We start from the raw sequence: 13405 nt of genomic DNA on the forward strand, positions 1-13405 counted from the left end.
GGGTCTCTTGCATTGCAGGCAGATTCTTTACCATCTGAGTCACCGGGGAAGCCCCAGCTCCCACCATGCACTGTACCAAATTCCACCTTCAGTGGCTGTGAAGCTGGGGAGATCCTGGCCAGGAGACAGATGTCAGATCTCATTGTCTTCCCAGCCTTTCAACCCTCCCCTGAAGCCCCTCAGTAAAATGGTTTGATCCCCTCAAAATGAGTAAATTTCAGGTGACTTGCCTCCTGTGTATCCCTTCAGCCTCATCCCTGGTCACCCACAGCATCCCACTTTATGCTCAGCCATAGAAAACTGCCTAAAGCACCCTAAATGTGGTACCACACCTTTGTCCATTATGTTTCCTTAGCTTGCTCCCCTCTCCCTCCTAATTTTTGTCCAAATAACCACTTCTGTTCCACTCTCAAGTTTCAGCTCAATATCTGTGCTTCTAGAAAGTCATACCTAGTGCTTCGTAGGACTCTAGGCTTCTTTGGTGCACACACCTCTGGCACTTTCCACATAGAATTGAAATGATCTGTTCTGTATTTTTCTCTCCAGTGGATTGTCTTCATTCTGGATGGCAGGCATGGTATCTTACTCAGCTTTTTATTCTCAGAATTTAGCACGGTGTCTGACACACACAGGTATTTGATACATGCTTGTGGAGCTGAAATAAACCGAACAAATTAAGTAGTCTTTGAGTAGTCCCATAGCCTGCAGCTGGGATTCTTACAAAGCTTATCACATTATATCAATAAATTGGTGTTTTGGAAAGCAATACAACAACATGCAACAAAAACCATGAAAATGTTCATTCTCTTTTACTTGGTATTTTCCTGTTTGTGAATACTCCCCAAAGAAATCATCCCAAGGGGGAAAATTTACACAGATGTTCCCGGTAACTCTAGTTAAAATAGTGAAAAAAACTGGAGGCGATCCAAGTGTCTAATAGGGAAATGACTAAGCAAACAATGGGATTATAATAGAGCTATTAAAAATGACAGAGGTGAGGACTATGTCAACATGGAGAAGTGTGTATCTGCAGGAACGTTAAGTGGAGAAAAGAACACAGGCCAGTGTTTAAACACGAATGGTTAAGGATGTGTGTGTACATGAAAGATCAGAGGCTAATCTGCAGAAATTGAAAATGGCTGGAGTTCAATACTTTCTTTCCTGTGCAATTCCATAAGTTTCTGGCATTGATAGTTTAGATCTCATGCAACATAGATATCTTTTTTATTAATTAAAAAAAAATTAAAAAAATTTTTTGGCTGTGTAGGTCTAATTGCTGCACCCAGGATCTTCATTATGTTAAACGGGATCTTTCAGTATCTTTCATTGCTCACACAGATTCTCTAATTGTGGCATGACTTAGTTGCTCTGAAGCACATGGAATCTTAGTTCCTCGACCAGGAATTAAACCTATGTCCCCTGCCTTGCAAGGCTGATTCTTAACCACTGGACCACTAGGGAAGTTCCCAACATGGATATGTGGAAAGTTTGCAAAATAAGGGCTCTAAATTTCCTACCAGGTTGTAATTTAGTGCTAAATTCTCATCAAGTTATTATGAAAATAGTGACACTTCTTTAAGAGAACAAAATACTTTAAATTCAGCAAGTAATTTGAGTCTAATTATGTGCTATAGCACTTACATGCTCATGAAATTTACCAAAAAAATGGGCAAAGATCCACAGGCAGTGGTGGTATTATTTTAACTTACCTTTGTTTATTTGGATGACTGTACACATTAGGACCTAGTACAAAGGAAAGTCTGAAAAACCTTTGGCCTAAATCTCACATTCACAAGTTGTCTCAATTTTATACTTTTGATATTGTCTTCAAAAAGGGTTCTATGCACAGTCACTGAGATTCACCAAGAAAGGCTAAAAGAAAACGTCATCACTGGGGACTTCTCTGGTGGTCCAGGGGTAAGACTCCATGTTTCCAATGCAAGGGGCCCAGATTAGATCCCTGGTCAGGCAACTAGGTCCCGCATGCTGCAGTGAAGATTGAAGATCCCTTGTGTTGCAACTAAGACTCAGCATAGCCAAATAAATAAATACTAAATTCAAAAAATTTTATTTATTTTTAATTGGAGGATAATTGCTTACAATATTGTGTTCGTTTCTGCCATACATCAACATGAATCAACCATAGGTATACACGTCCCCTCCCTCTTGAACCGCCCACCCCATCCCACCCCTCTAGGTTGTCACAGAGCACCAAGTGTAAGCTCCCTAAACTTGTGTCACACTGCCAGTGTAATGCACTATTTTATAAATCAGTGATTATCTTGTGAATAGAGAAATAGTGACATTGTAAGATCTGTCATATGGCAATTAAAAGAAATAATCCACACATTTTTATATCTCATTTTAAAATGTCTTCTTTTCATTTATTTTATTTTGATTGAAGTATAGCTGATTTACAGTGTTATGTTCATTTCTGCTGCAGCCACATGGATGGACTGTCATACTGAGTGAAGTAAGATAGAGAAATATCATAGATACTGTTTGTATGTGGAATCTAAAAAAAGGGTACAAATGAACTTATTTACAAAAACAGAAATAGAGTCACAGATGTAGAAAACACACTTATGGTTACCAAGAGGGGAAAGAAGGGGGGATAAATTGGGAGACTGGGACTAACATATACATACTACTCTATATAAAATAGATAACTAATAAGGATCTACTCTATAGCACAGGAAACTCTACTCAATACTCTGTAATGCCCTATATGGAAAAAATCTAAAAAAGAGTGGATACATGTATATGCATAACTGATTTACTTTCCTGTACATCATAAACAAACACAACATTATAAATCAATTAGACTCCAATAAAAATTAATTTAAAAAATTTCTGTTGTACAGCAAAGTGATTCAGTTATACATATACTGGGTTGGCCAAAAAGTTCGTTTGAGTTTTTCCGTAGGATATTATGAAAAAACTCAAATGAACTTTTTGGGACAGCCCTATATATACATTCTTTTAAAAAATATTCTGTTTCATTTTGGTTTCTCATAGTATACTGAAGATAATTTTCTGTGCTATACAGTAGGACCTTCTCATTTATAAAATTTCTTCTTTAAAAAAAAAATTCACTGAGACCCTTAAAAAAAATAGAGGTGGCCCAGACCTTTCTAGAACTCTGGGAGGCCCAGAACATAGTTATCACCTTATTTTTAAAATGTGATAATTTTAGCTAGGGGCCCCAGACTAATGAGTTGTTAATAACTTAACTGTATAAACACCTGACTCACAAACTGCTATCTACTAGCCATACTGTTTCTGCTGCCTTGTAACCAGTGGTTCAGAGAATTCACAGCTTCTCCAGCAATGGTTCACAGCCCTGGTTGCATGTTTAATCTGAAGGTCAGTCACCATTTTCAATGTAACGTGTCCAGGGTGATGGGTTACAAGTGCCCAGAGAACAGTTTAGAAAAGAAGTTTGAGGGTGCAGTCCCCAAGATGTTGAAGGAACTGCCTCAATAATACTTTTGATCAAAATACCTTAAATTATTCCTCAAATATCTTATTGTGCTTAAATATATGAAAGTAAATAAATACTGAGTCAAAAGTATTATGTTCATGTGTCCATTTTTAGAAATTATGTGAACTACCAGATTTTTATAGGCGGTAACACTACAACAAACCCAAACTGTCAAATGAATGAATTCTTTTTGTTCCATTTAAAAAAATGGATTTATAACACAGAGAAAAACAAATTCTTGGACACTGGCTGAGGTCAGTACTGCCCATTCTCCTGGACCTTCTCCTCTTCATCCTAGTTCTGTGCTATGATTATTGATGCTCTGAAGATGATGATCCTCTCTGTATCCCAGCAACATTCACCCATTCATGAAACCAAGATGTATTTGTGTTCATCTAAACCCCAAACATGGGCTTCTCTGGTGGCTCAGTGGTAAAGAATCTGCCTGCCAATGCAGGAGATGAGGGTTCGATCCCTGGGTCAGGAAGATCCCCTGGGAAAGGAAGTGGCAACCCACTCCAGTATTCCTGCCTGAGAATCCCATGGACAGAGGAGCCTGGCTTACCACAGCTACCACTCAGTGACTAAACAACAACAAAACCCCAAACACAAGAATATGTCCAGGGAAGGTGGAGGAGCAAATGAGAATTGAAGAATCAGGGTACACTGTCTCACTCCCTGCCTACTCTACCACCGCCGCCCACCCCCCCACTGCCTGCCCGCCTGCCGAATTCACCCTGCTTTACATCCCATTTGGAATGACTTATGCCTATGGGTTCAGTGGAAGACATTTTCCCACCTCTTACCTCAAAAGCAGAGGCAGGCACTGAAGGTGTCTGACTGAGGGTTATGTTTATCCTTTGAGGAGCTGTAACCAGAATTTTTGGACATGGGTCAAATTCAGAAAAAGCAAGTTCAAAAAGGCCCATGACTGTGAGTAGCAAAAACCTGGGTTGTGTTCCTCAATACAATGTCTACTTATAAAGGTGGGGGACTTGTGTTCAAGAAAGATGTGGTTGCTAAGGCTTTCCAGATGAACCAGAGAGTTGAGGCAATAATTCGTATCTGGGAACCTGTGGTAGGAGTCTTCCTGGCTGAGCAGCAAACACCTGTCTGAATGTCCCAGAAAGCATCCTCTCCTGAATGATCCAGAATATTGCCCTTCAGCCGGTGCTTCACTCCGTGGGGGTAGAATGCACTCATATAACTATTGCCTGGGCTACAGTGGTTGCTTCCCATGAAAACCCAGGAAACAGAATCCCCGCTGCTGTTGAAAGTGTATAATTAGCTCCTCGTGCAGCCTGACCCCACTGATTTTTCTGACGCATTTGGCCCGAGATGTGCCCTTTCTGAGACCTCTAAGAGCTTCTCCGCAGCTGGAGATGCTCAAAACTGCACGCAGCACTTCCTGTGGGCGAGGCTCTGCATTCTGAAGGCTGCGCGCCTACTGAATCACGTGTTTCAAACGCTCAGATTCACGATGCTTTTTTTAAAAAAAAATACAGGAGTGGACTGTGAGTGGCTCTATCAGACAGAGTCTCTTCCCTTTTTCTTTTTAAAAAGTGGTTGTGTACTGGTGGCCTCCCAAGAAACACTATAATTGGTCAGCCTGGGGTGCGTTTGATGTCCTCTCAGATAACGTCATTAGCTATTTTCAGGAAAGGGAAGGCAGAGTATGCCCCCCGGGACAATGACAGCACTTGTTTTAAGTTGGGGAAGAGCCTGTGGTTCTTTTCCTGCGTTTGGGCGAAAGCGAACACACAATGTTCATTTCCTAAATACGGGATGTGCTGCGAGGCTGGCTGGTCATTTTCCACCATGTCATATCCTTCTGGATGAAGGCAGCAGGGGCCAGGACAGGAAACGGCAAATTCTCAGAATAAGACAAGGCTTTCCCAGGGCTGTCATTGGCTCTCTGGAACTATAAAGCTTGCTCATCCAGAAACAGCCTCAGATTCTTCTTTCCTGGAGATAGCCAGAAGTGAATGGTAAGTGGGGAGACCAAAGGAATGCTATCTGAAAGAATAGCCACTGGACTGGTAATACTGGGGTTGTATCCTTGGTCCGTAATACATTTTGAGAAACGTTGCCTCCTTTTTGCTCAGAGGTGTCTTTATCTGGCAGTTTGTCAGTGGTGGGTACAATTGTGGAGGCATGCTAATAAAATTAAGATCTAGGAGTCTAGAGACCAGTGGACTTCTACACTGGGCTCTGTGAAGTATCAGCGGCAGATAGAAGTTGTCTGTGTTTCAATTTCCTCACCTTCCACATGAGAATAATTTCTGCCCTGATATCTCACAGTAGTGAAGTGTTGGATTTCTATAGCTTTGTCACCTTTGAGAAGTTCCTAATAATGAGAAGTACAATGGCTATGAAGGGAGAAATCTTTGGCAACTAGAAAGGATGTACTTTTACTCAGGATGTAGTTTTCTCTGTTAGTCATCTTCAATTGGCTTCCGTTCAGCTCAGTACAGATAGCCCTCAGTGAGCTGTTCAACAAAAATTGTGGTCCCTTTTAAAATTCTGTTCAATTGTTACTCATTTTTAAAGGGCGCTTTCATCATAAAGGAAAAAACTGGTGCTAGTGTATTTTTTTTTTTTACTGTAGTATGTATTTATTGAAAATAAATCCACATATAAGTAGATCCGAGTAGTTCAAACCCATGTTGTTGAAGGATCTCTCATACAATCAAGCAGGAGAAAGATGACAGATGTCTAAAGGAGGGACAACACAAATGTAAAAATCAGATTCAGATGCCAGGCAGGAGGGGTAGAGGCTGGGGACGGATAAGACTAGTGTTCCAACATCGGTGATTTAGGGGGAGGCTGTGAATGACACAGAGAATGCCAGAAACCCCCTGTGAAATGACACAGGATACCCAAGATGGGCTGGGTTAAATTGAAGCTTCTTTATCTGGTGGGACGGGGGGCAGAGAAGAGTGAACAGTGGTCCATGGACAGCCTTCAGGAGGTCTGTAAACACCTTAAACTCTTACTTATAAGGTTGTGCACAAACTGGTGCTAGTGTAATTTAGTTTTAATTAAGCATGTATCAAAGAGTAAGATTTATGAAGACCTGATGAACTCTAGTTAGAAGAAATAGCACAAGCCTAAGAAATCTTAGGCTTGATTCTAAGATAAGAGCTGGGAAAAATAACAAGCAGAAGAGTTGCTTCAGGTGAGCATCTAACTTAGAAAAATTATTTTCTTACATTTGATAGATGCTTTTTGAGTTTTTGGTGATTTGTCTTTTTCACTCATCAGAGAGGGGAAAAAACTATTGCAAAACTCCTAAGATCTTAGTCTTCTTGTAAGGAAAGGACTTTGTAAAGGGATACAACCTATTGCTTGCCACATGTCATCTTGCAGAGATGAGTGCTCAGTATTCCGTGCCTGTTCAATCTTGGGCGGCTCTTTCTGACCCCATGGATTGTAGCCTGCCAGGCTCCTCCATCCATGGAATTCTCCAGGCAAGAATACTGGAGTGGGTAGCCATTTCCTTCTCCAGGAGATCATCCCCACCTAGGTATCGAACTTGCATCTCCTGCATTGGCAGGCTGATTCTTTACCACTTAGCCCCTGGGAAGCCCTTCAGTATTGCAGTAGACTTCTAATATTAATAGCTGCTGCTGCTGCTGCTAAGTCACTTCGGTCGTGTCCGACTCTGTGTGACCCCATAGATGGCAGCCCACTAGGCTCCTCTGTCCCTGGGATTCTCCAGGCGAGAATACTGGAGTGGGTTGCCATTTCCTTCTCCAATGCATGCATGCATGCTAAATTGCTTCAGTCCTGTCCGACTCTGTGACCCTGTGGACAGCAGCCCACCAGGCTCCTCTGTCCACAGGATTCTCTAGGCAAGAATACTGGAGTGGGTTGTCATTTCTTCTCCAAATATTAATAGCACCACTCCCTTATTTAACAGATTAAAAAAAAAAATCAATCCTTGACATTCCCTGGGAGAAAAGTGGACGAGAGCATTATTCCTATTGGCTTACTCGGATTTAAAGTCCTGGGAAGTGGAGGACTTGTCCCAGATGACAGAACGGGTCTTTGAGAACCTGACACATGACTCACTGGAAAATGACCCGTTTCCCCTTGGGTGGCCGTAGCTGTTGCGCTAACTTCGGGCTATCCGCGTGTCTCGTCCCCGCAGGACATGGAGAGGCCGTCGGCCCGGGAGCTGCAGGGCGCGGATGCTCTGCGACGCTTCCAGGGCTTGCTGCTGGACCGCCGCGGCCGGCTGCACGGCCAGCTACTGAGTCTGCGCGAGGTGGCCCGGCGCCTAGAGCGCCTACGTCGGCGCTCCCTGGCGGCCAACGTGGCCGGCAGCTCGCTGAGCGCGGCGGGCGCTGTGGCCGCCATCGTGGGACTCTCGCTCAGCCCCGTCACCCTGGGGGTCTCGCTGCTGGCGTCGGCCGTAGGGCTGGGGGTGGCCACCGCCGGCGGGGCCGTCACCATCACGTCCGACCTCGCCCTGATCTTCTGCAACTCCCGGGAGCTGCGGCGCGTGCAGGAGATCGCGGCCACCTGCCAGGACCAGATGCGCGAGATGCTGAGCTGCCTCGACTTCTTCTGCCGCGGGCAGGGCGGCGGAGACCGCCAGCTGCTGCAGTGCGGGAGGAGCGCGTCCATCGCGCTCTACAACTCGGTATACTTCATCGTCTTCTTTGGTTCCCGCGGCTTCCTCGTGCCCAGGCGGGCCGAGGGGGCCACCAGGGTTAGCCAGGCCGTGCTAAAGGCCAAGGTTCAGAAACTGGCCGAGAGCCTGGAGTCCTGCACTCGGGCGCTGGACGAACTCAGCGAGCGGCTGGAGTTCAGAGTCCAGCTCTACACGAAGAGCAGCCGCGGCCACGACCTCAAGATCTCCGCTGACCGGCCCAGGGGGCAGTTTTTCTGAGAACATCTTTTCCCATCTAATGACCGAAGCCAGAAAACCATCCCCATGGGATGCTCCATATTTGTATCTCCCTCAGGAACACACCAAGTTGGGCTAGGAGCTGAATGCAAAAGATGAGAAAAACTATTCGAGGATGGGGTGGGGGGTGGGGGTGGGGGTGTGTTCTCCCAACTCTTCCTTACCCATCACTGACATCCTGCCAGGGGCTGAGTGCTAGGGACTTTTACCTGCCTGATCCTGGTGGGATATATGACCTGAAAACTATTTAATCTTTTATCATAACCGTTCAGTCTTCACGCCCTTGGGCACTCCTGATTTAAAGTTGTTGCAACATGCCTGTCCCTGCCCCGGCGCAACGTGCCTGTCTCTGCCTCGGCGGGTGATTTGAGCCGAGGCTGGAGAGCGGTGCAGACATCCCTACCCTCTGGGTCCTCTCCAAGCCCCACTAGGCTTTGAGGTCCTGAAAAACACCCTTGAGAAGAGACACTAGCTTTAAAACCTCTCTGGCAGAGTTTCTGAGTATGAAGAACTCCAGAATCTAGTGCTAATCAGACTCTCTGAACTGTGTAGGAGGGTTCAGGACCCAAGGGAGGCACCTCCCACTGATATGCGCCCCCTCCTCTGTCAGCGTACCCTGCTCACAGATCCAGCCTGGGGATGGAGTGGACCTTCCTAGGTGACTTCATAGCCAGACCTCCAGGTGCTCTGAGAGGGGAAATCCACTAAACCTTCACCTAAGTCCCGCCCCCTTGGGGAAGAAAATGAAGGAAGAGAAAATGGTTAATAGTTTCATTTACTGACTTCATACTGGAAAGAAGGGATCAGTCGCTTTTGAGTTAGTCCTGGGTTTATTCTGTGTGAGATTTGGCTTCCTAGTCTGTAAAATAGATGCGAAAACCTCACCCTATTGGGAAGTATTGAGTAAGATAAAGCCAAGCACAGTGTCTGGGTGGTAAAGAGTGGTCTCTGGGCTTGTAGCATCACCTGGGAACTTGTTAGAAAGGCCAGTTCTTGGACTCAGCTCTAGACTTAAGGAGTCAGCAACACAGGTGGGGCTCAGCAAGCTGTGTTTAAACAAGTCCTTGGGGGTAATTTGATGCCTGCTAAAATTTGAACACCATTGCAATGGGTGTTAGTTTGCAATCCCCTGATGAGCGTTCTCTAAATCTATAGCTTCTCTAGGGGCTGCTCCGTCTTTAGTGTCATTCACAGACGGTCAAGGACAGACTGTGTCCCAGAAGTAAAAGAAAATGTGCATGGGGGCCGTTGTGTCAATGCTTCCTGGAGCAGGTTCCCACCAGGTCAACTAAGAGATATAACAAAATCAGCCCGTTAGAGGGCAGTGTTGCCTGCTCATTGTAGAAACTGGTACAGAAAGGAATGTGAATTTAATGGAAATTGACCTTTATTACATTTTCTAAAAACGTCCAGACCATTTTTTTTATTATTATTTATTTTAAGTTTATTATTTAATTACTGTTTATTATTAACATTTAATTTTATTTAACCACATTAGAAAATAATAGGAATAGCAAGTTTCCAAATGGGAGACTACTGAGATTCTTTTCAGGAGACTAAGTTGAGTTTGCCCTTCTAAGGTGGGCCATGAGCTGTAAACAGTATTGTGTTCCTTGAATAAATCTTCTTCAGAGGGAAATTTTTTCCCTAGTGTTTTGAATGATCCTTTTAAGTAAATGAGGGTAGTTCTTTTTTCCTCTTGGATTTTTTTTTTTTGGGGGGGAGGGGGTGTTCTTTTTGTAAGTAAATGAGGGAAGTTCTGAATAAAGAGACCAGGAGCTGAATTTAAGCCTCATAAATGGGAGGCTTGACTTGTCAATATAGAAATGATGTGAGCATATCTATCCTGAAGGTAACTTGCCAGCAGATAACACTTGACCTGAAAGGCCCTCCCTATTTAGTTCAGGGGAAAGAAAACCCAAGTAGAGGCGTATGAAGGAAACACTAGGAAGCCTGATGTCCTGCGAAATTGGGTCTTAGGAGTGACAAAGTAGCTTGTGTTATGATGGTGATGTGTTATATTTTCACTTTGGAATCTGTAAGAAATCTGTAAGCTGTCTCTAAGAAAATACTTACAATTTCTTCAATTTTTATTGCTACCACTGTATTGCTGAAAACTATGTTGAAAAGTCTTTGGGATCACACACATACCCAAGCTAGGTCAAATTATGTAATTATCTAATGTGATTTAAATTTGCCCAGTTGACCCCCATGCTTACCAATGATGGCAGTGTGTCAGAGGAAGTGTAATTTCAGAGCTGGGGAGAGGAGTTGGTGTTTCTATATTTTTATTTTTCCTAAAATGGCAATTGATTTGTATCCTGATTTATTTTGAAGTTGATACCTTTTTAAAAGAAATGGTGTCAAATTTCTTAGGTTACCTTGCACAGATGCTAGCATTTTCGATCACCAGAATGTACTTCATATGGTTATATTATGTTATGAAGGTACAATCACTGCCTAACCCCATCTAGTATTAAAGCTTAAGTTTGAATTATTCTTCCAAAGGCCTGAGCTGTTCCTTAGAAATAAACTGGGCACTTTTGGAAGCAGCAGCAACAGAGACCATTTCATATCATTAGGGTATTTTGACTGTACCAATGTCTTAAGCTCCTGAAATTATTATTTAGTGGCCCACTGTACATCTAAGGAAGGGTGTCTACTTTGGAACAGTACTTTGCACATTACAGGAGCATAGTAAATGTATTTGAATAATTTAATGAACTGTTTAGCTATATTAATAGGAGTTTGTTTTGATAGTGAAAGATCATTCATCCTCTTTTGTGTCTGTTATAGAGATGGAAGCCTATACCAGGATTTAAGTCAAGTTTAGTTAAATGGATCCTAGAGACAAGTATTTTATTTATTTCTTTTGTGGGAATGTGAATAAGGCTTTTTCCTTAAGGCCATTGTTCTGTAAACAAACAGACTGAAATGGTATGTTGTAAAGGGAAGGAGAGAAAGGGGTATTTAGATTACAAGTGTACTTCAGAACAATATCCGAGTTGGAAAAATAAACATGTTCATATTGAAGGTTTAAGTGCTTCTGTTGGTTTCCGGGGTTTACAATTGTTTGGATTGTTTTCTTTCACAAGAAAGGAGTTTCTTTTGGTTCTACATCTCAAGGATTCAATAAAACTACATTCTACTCTATTAAAAAAAATAATCCTTAACAGACATTCTGATCCTAATCACTTTGATGCGTTTGCCCTCAGGTACCTGTCATTTCCAATGTGGCAAATGTCAGTGTCCAGAATATTTACTGGGAGGAAAAAGAGAGAGAAGAGTGATGTAGAAGCCACCCTAGATCAGATATGTCAAGCAGTTTGTCAACTATATATATTTCTCAGTCGATGCCTTGGTATGAAATGAAAGTAGAAGGAATGGAGACACTGAGATAAAGGTATTGTGCAGAGAGAAATGGGATATATTTAATTCAGCAGCTTGTAACCTCCTCATTTTTTTCCCCACTGTAGCAAAATCAGTCCTCTCCCTTTATTGAAATACACTGCCCATTTCTCTTTCTTTTCAAAATTTTTTTTATGATTCTTAATCTTTTAATTTTATTGAAGTAGAGTTGATTTACTCAAACTTCTTGATCTTCCTCTAATTAGTTACCTAATCTCATGTTTGCCTGTGTATAAATTAGTAACTTTGAGAAAAGGTAGAGGTTTAATCATTTTTACCTAGAATATTCAGCATAAAACTGTATAAATCAATTTTTAAAGATTAATCAATTCATGTACAGGAATTCTGTTATCTAAAAATAAGACTCCCAGCAGTTTCAAACCTTTGAACACAACTACAACCTGAGAAGTAATTGAAAAGAATGCTTGTTGTTCAGCCTCCCAGTCGTGTCCAACTCTTTGCGACCCCATGGACTGCAGTATGCCAGGCCTCCCTGTCTCTACCCACCTCCCGAAGTTTGCCCAAGTTCATGTCCATTGCATTGGTGATGCCATCCAGACATCTCATCCTCTGACACCCTCTTTCTCCTTCTGCCCTCAATCTGGGACTCAAAAGTCCCAGCATCAGGGACTTTTCCAATGAGTCATCTGTTTACATCAGATGACCAAAATACTGGAGCTTCAGCATCAGTTCTTCCAGTGAATATTCAGGGTTGATTTCTATTAAGATTGACTGGTTTGATCTCCTTGCTGCCCAAGGCACTCTTAGGTGTTTTCTCTAGCACCACTAAAGAACTAAAGAGCCTCTTGATGAAAGTGAAAGAGGAGAGTGAAAAAGTTGGCTTAAAGCTCAACATTTAGAAAACTAAGATCATGGCATCTGGTCCCATCACTTCATGGCAAATAGATGGGGAAACAGTGGAAAGAGTGGCTGATTTTATTTTTCTGGGCTCCAAAATCACTGCAGATGGTGATTGCAGCCATGAATTTAAAAGACACTTACTCCTTGGAAGGAAAGTTATGACAAAACTAGATAGCATATTAAAAAGCAGAGACATTACTTTGCCAACAAAGATCTGTCTAGTCAAGGCTATGGTTTTTCCAGTGGTCATGTGTGGATGTGAGAGTTGGACTATAAAAAAAGCTGAGCGCCGAAGAATTGATGCTTTGAACTGTGGTGTTGGAGAAGACTCTTGAGAGTCCCTTGGACTGCAAGGAGATCCAACCAGTCCATCCTAAAGGAGATCAGTCCTGGGTGTTCACTGGGAGGACTGATGTTGAAGCTGAAACTTCAATACTCTGGCCACCTGATGCTAAGAGCTGACTCATTTGAAAAGACCCTGATGCTGGGAAAGATTGAGGGCAGGAGGAGAAGGGGACGACAGAAGATGAGATGGTTGGATGACATCACTGACTCAATGGACATGGGTTTGGGTGAACTCCGGGAGTTGGTGATGGACAGGGAGGCCTGAAGTGCTGCAATTCATGGGGTTGCAAAGAGTCGGACACGACTGAGCGACTGAACTGAACTGAACTAGCACCACAGTTAGAAGGCATTAATTCTTTGGCACTCTGCTTTCTTTACAGTCCAGCTCTCAC

At 42.9% G+C, this 13405-nt stretch overlaps 1 protein-coding gene across 1 annotated transcript; it reads left to right on the plus strand.

Annotated features, from left to right (window-relative positions):
* Positions 1-5222: 5222 nt before the first annotated feature.
* Positions 5223-11432, plus strand: APOLD1 (apolipoprotein L domain containing 1). Its single transcript, XM_043441037.1, has 2 exons — positions 5223-5472; positions 7638-11432. The coding sequence occupies exons 1-2, from the start codon at positions 5470-5472 to the stop codon at positions 8379-8381; spliced, it is 747 nt and encodes a 248-aa protein (XP_043296972.1). The 5' UTR covers positions 5223-5469; the 3' UTR covers positions 8382-11432.
* The last annotated feature ends 1973 nt before the right edge of the window (positions 11433-13405 follow it).

This window comes from Cervus canadensis, chromosome 21 (genome assembly GCF_019320065.1).
Source record: "Cervus canadensis isolate Bull #8, Minnesota chromosome 21, ASM1932006v1, whole genome shotgun sequence".
In the NCBI taxonomy this organism is placed as follows: domain Eukaryota; kingdom Metazoa; phylum Chordata; class Mammalia; order Artiodactyla; family Cervidae; genus Cervus; species Cervus canadensis.